This window comes from Egretta garzetta, unplaced genomic scaffold (assembly GCF_000687185.1).
Source record: "Egretta garzetta isolate BGI_Z169 unplaced genomic scaffold, ASM68718v1 scaffold655, whole genome shotgun sequence".
In the NCBI taxonomy this organism is placed as follows: Eukaryota; Metazoa; Chordata; class Aves; order Pelecaniformes; family Ardeidae; genus Egretta; species Egretta garzetta.
Genome location: NW_009259716.1, coordinates 1,019,640 through 1,022,893, shown reverse-complemented (window position 1 = coordinate 1,022,893; position 3,254 = coordinate 1,019,640). Strand labels below are relative to the sequence as shown.

At 52.6% G+C, this 3,254-nt stretch overlaps 1 protein-coding gene across 1 annotated transcript in view; it reads right to left on the bottom strand.

Moving 5' to 3' along the window:
• Window positions 1–3,254, bottom strand: part of NTNG1 (netrin G1) — a 132,948-nt gene that overhangs the window by 78,197 nt on the left and 51,497 nt on the right. Inside the window, exon 2 of the mRNA XM_035894482.1 lies at window positions 1,937–2,577. Coding sequence (XP_035750375.1) covers window positions 1,937–2,577 — 641 coding nt within the window. The remainder of the gene's footprint in view (window positions 1–1,936; window positions 2,578–3,254) is intronic.

Here is a 3,254-nt window from a genome sequence, read left to right as displayed (position 1 = left end):
CACATGAACATAAGCTGGTGAGATGCTCTTGCACATCAGATACTTCTTTTAAAGCATGTGCCCGATGGCTGCGGCGTTTCGACAGGCATCGGCGTCAGCTAAGTCCTCTGTACGGCCACGCCTCCTTTTTGTAGATGATTTTTCACACGGCTGCCGTGCCCCAGCTGTGCTTGGAAGGTTTCTGTTGCTAATTTGCATGCAATGCACTTTTTAATCCTTCAGACGCTTTCTTTGATAGAGCACTGATAGTCTAATTGAAGTCAGCCTAAGCTCCAAACAGGTTTTCCGATGGGGAGCAGCTTTTCCTTAAAGCATAAGGACCTTCAAATCCCGAGCTTTGATACGGTCCCGGCGTGGAGCGAACCCACGGGGGGCCGGGGGGAGGAGGCACATGGAGTGGAGCATCTGCATGTTCTCTGCGCACTGAGCCTAGCGTGGCTGTTTCAGACGGGACCTCAGGCTGCCCCTGCCCCACCCTGCCCCCCCAAGAGACTGCTGAAAAATGATTTACCTTGGAACTGATGAGAGTTACAGTAAGAATTCTTAAACCAGCAACACTGATCTCACACTTTCACACATTCCATCAGTGATTATGTATGCGTGCCTATTTGGTGCGGACACAGAAGATTGTAACTACACGCTAAATCTGCGTAAATTCCTAAGAAACGTATCTTGATGCCCTATAGAAGTGTGTCGGCAGTGCAAAAGCACTTATGCATCCAAACCTGCACCTGGCATGGACTCTCCCTTCATATAAAGTGAGAGGAGTGCTTCTCAATGGGTTACATCACGGTAATTTGATTCTGTTTTGATTTCATGTGTTTATTTTTGCAATATGGAAATGCTTACGAACAGAAAAGCTTGTATAAAAGCGGTGGAACATGGCAATCTCACTACAGGAGCAATAAAAATAGAGTCGTGGCCAGCGCTTTAGATACCCACTGCCTCTGTTTTGTTAGGCTCAGCTTTGTGCCTGTAAAAATGCCCTGGCCTTCCAAGATACACGAGTTTTTCCATTTGCTTTGATACTCGGCTTCTCTTAAGGAAAGGTTCTTAGGAAGGAAGATTTGGGCTCTAGAGAGGGAGCGGAGGAGCAGGAGAGGGCGCACCGGAGCCGTGAGGGGATTGCTGATAGGGAAGGTCCCGTGTCTTTCTCCTGCACAAACTGGCATCCAAGGCAGACGCAAAGGGCATCGCCCTCCTGCGCGAGGTCACCCGCCCGTTGCCACTTGGAGTTGGGAAGACATTTCCCGATAGGAATGTCATTGCACGGTTATTATGTTGGGACTACGGCGCCTGAGAGCAGCCACCGCTTGCCCCGGGGGCACGGTTTGTCTTGCACCCTGCTGCGTGATCATCCTCGCTACATTCGGATCAGTCTCTCCGAAGCACTGCTGCTTGTTCCCGTTTTACTGCAGCCTCGCTGCACGCCAGGGTGAATCGAAGGACAAGGGACAGACCCTCTCCTCTGCCACCCTCCTTGCTCGTGGCCGCCCGCAGCCAGAGCTCGTGGGAAGGGCCCACGCGAGGGCTGCTCCGTCTGTCACGGCTTACGCTAAAGGACCAAAAAAAAGTCAGAGGATAAAACAGAACCTCTCTGTTTTAGTTAACTGCCATCAGATGAGGCTCCGACCGTAACAAAGCATAAAACGTCCTAACGCCGGGGTGAATTCCTGAGCCAACATAGGAACCTGTTGGTATCACCCTGCTCGTGGGACCTGGGGCTTAAGATCCCAGGCTGGAGGCAGCGAACACCGGGACTTTGTGCCGCTGAGCCAGAACCTCCCAGTAGGACCAGAATCAGCCTTCAGCGGAGCCAGACCCCCAGCGAGCCTGTCGCGCAGCAAACGTCTTCATGGCTGGGGACATGGAGGGTTTTGAATAACCTCTAACCCCACACAGACGTGCCTGTTTCTAAAGGTAGAGATTCTCTTACCTTCCATATACCCTTATGTCTGAAATGGCGTAAAAGTAGCGTGCCAGGTGTTGCTCATCGACATATATTTCCCCGGTGGCTGGCCTCAGCAGTCGTATCCTCAGATCCGTGACGGTGAAGAAATCTCTCAACTTCTTGGTTGTGTCAAGCTGGCCATAAAGAGAAGCCATGTTATGGAGCCGAGGTCCAGCAAAAAAAGCAAATCGATCTTTGATTTCAAAGTGGATTATTTTGCTATTTGTCATGTACCCAGTGGAGTATTCCTCCGTGCAAATGATTTCTAGCACTGTGTGCTGCGATAAATCCCTCACTGACTTTGGATCCATGTGGAAAGCATCTAAGCAGTCCGTGGCATAGTACTGGTAGGGCTGCCATGTTCGCCCGTAGTCGAGCGATTTCTCCAGGATCATTTGGTCTGGGCGGCCAGATTCAAAAGTGATCACTATGTTATCTGTCAGCTCAATGGTTTTGTTCCAGGAGAGCGTAATATTAACATGAAGAGGCTTTGGATAATCCTTCCAAGTCGTGGACTGCCAAAACGTGGAGGGATGCCTTCCTTCCAGATCGAACATCAGTTCTGGAGGATGAGCCAGTTCTTGGGTGCTTGCGTCGCACTCGTTATTGCACATGTAGGGGTTCCCCTGGAAAAGAGCAAAGCAGTGTTACAAGAGGCACGGTACCGGGGACTGCGACACGCGGCCACGTTCCTTGTCTGGCGCACGAGAACTGCTGCTGCTGCTCCTCCGGAGGTGAAACCGAGAAAGGAAACCCATGGATTTGCTTGCAAGGAATACCTTCGTCTTAACGAGGTTTATCCCGGCTACTTTACCTGTTGAAGGAATTGTGCAAACATGCACACGTACGGTGCCCTTGCTCTGTGACACGAGCATTTTTCTTAGGCACGTTTTAGAGAAAGGAGAAGTGTTTATTTACCCCGAGCGACTCGGAGCAGCGACCGAGCCCCGGCAGAGCAAGGGCAGCAAGCAGGGCTCTCACAGCTCACAACTCCCACTCCTCCCGGGAAGGTGCAGCAGCCCAAGCCGAGAGTTCCTTTCTGGGACAAGTGCATTCCTCAAGAGCGCCCGTCACAAAAGCAGTGATTTTCGGGGCGAGCGCTCTGAGGTCAGCAGCGCAGCCGCAGGCGCGCAGGGTGAACCAGCCCCCGCACGCCTGCCAGCCCCCGTTTGCCAGGCTTGACCGTGCGCCCAGCTGAGCACCGGCTCGCCTGGGAACATCCACACTCCCCACCGAAAGCCGTTCGAAAGCCAGCGCTCTGCCAGCCCGGGGGCTCGATTCAGGCGTCTGCCACCTCCGTCCA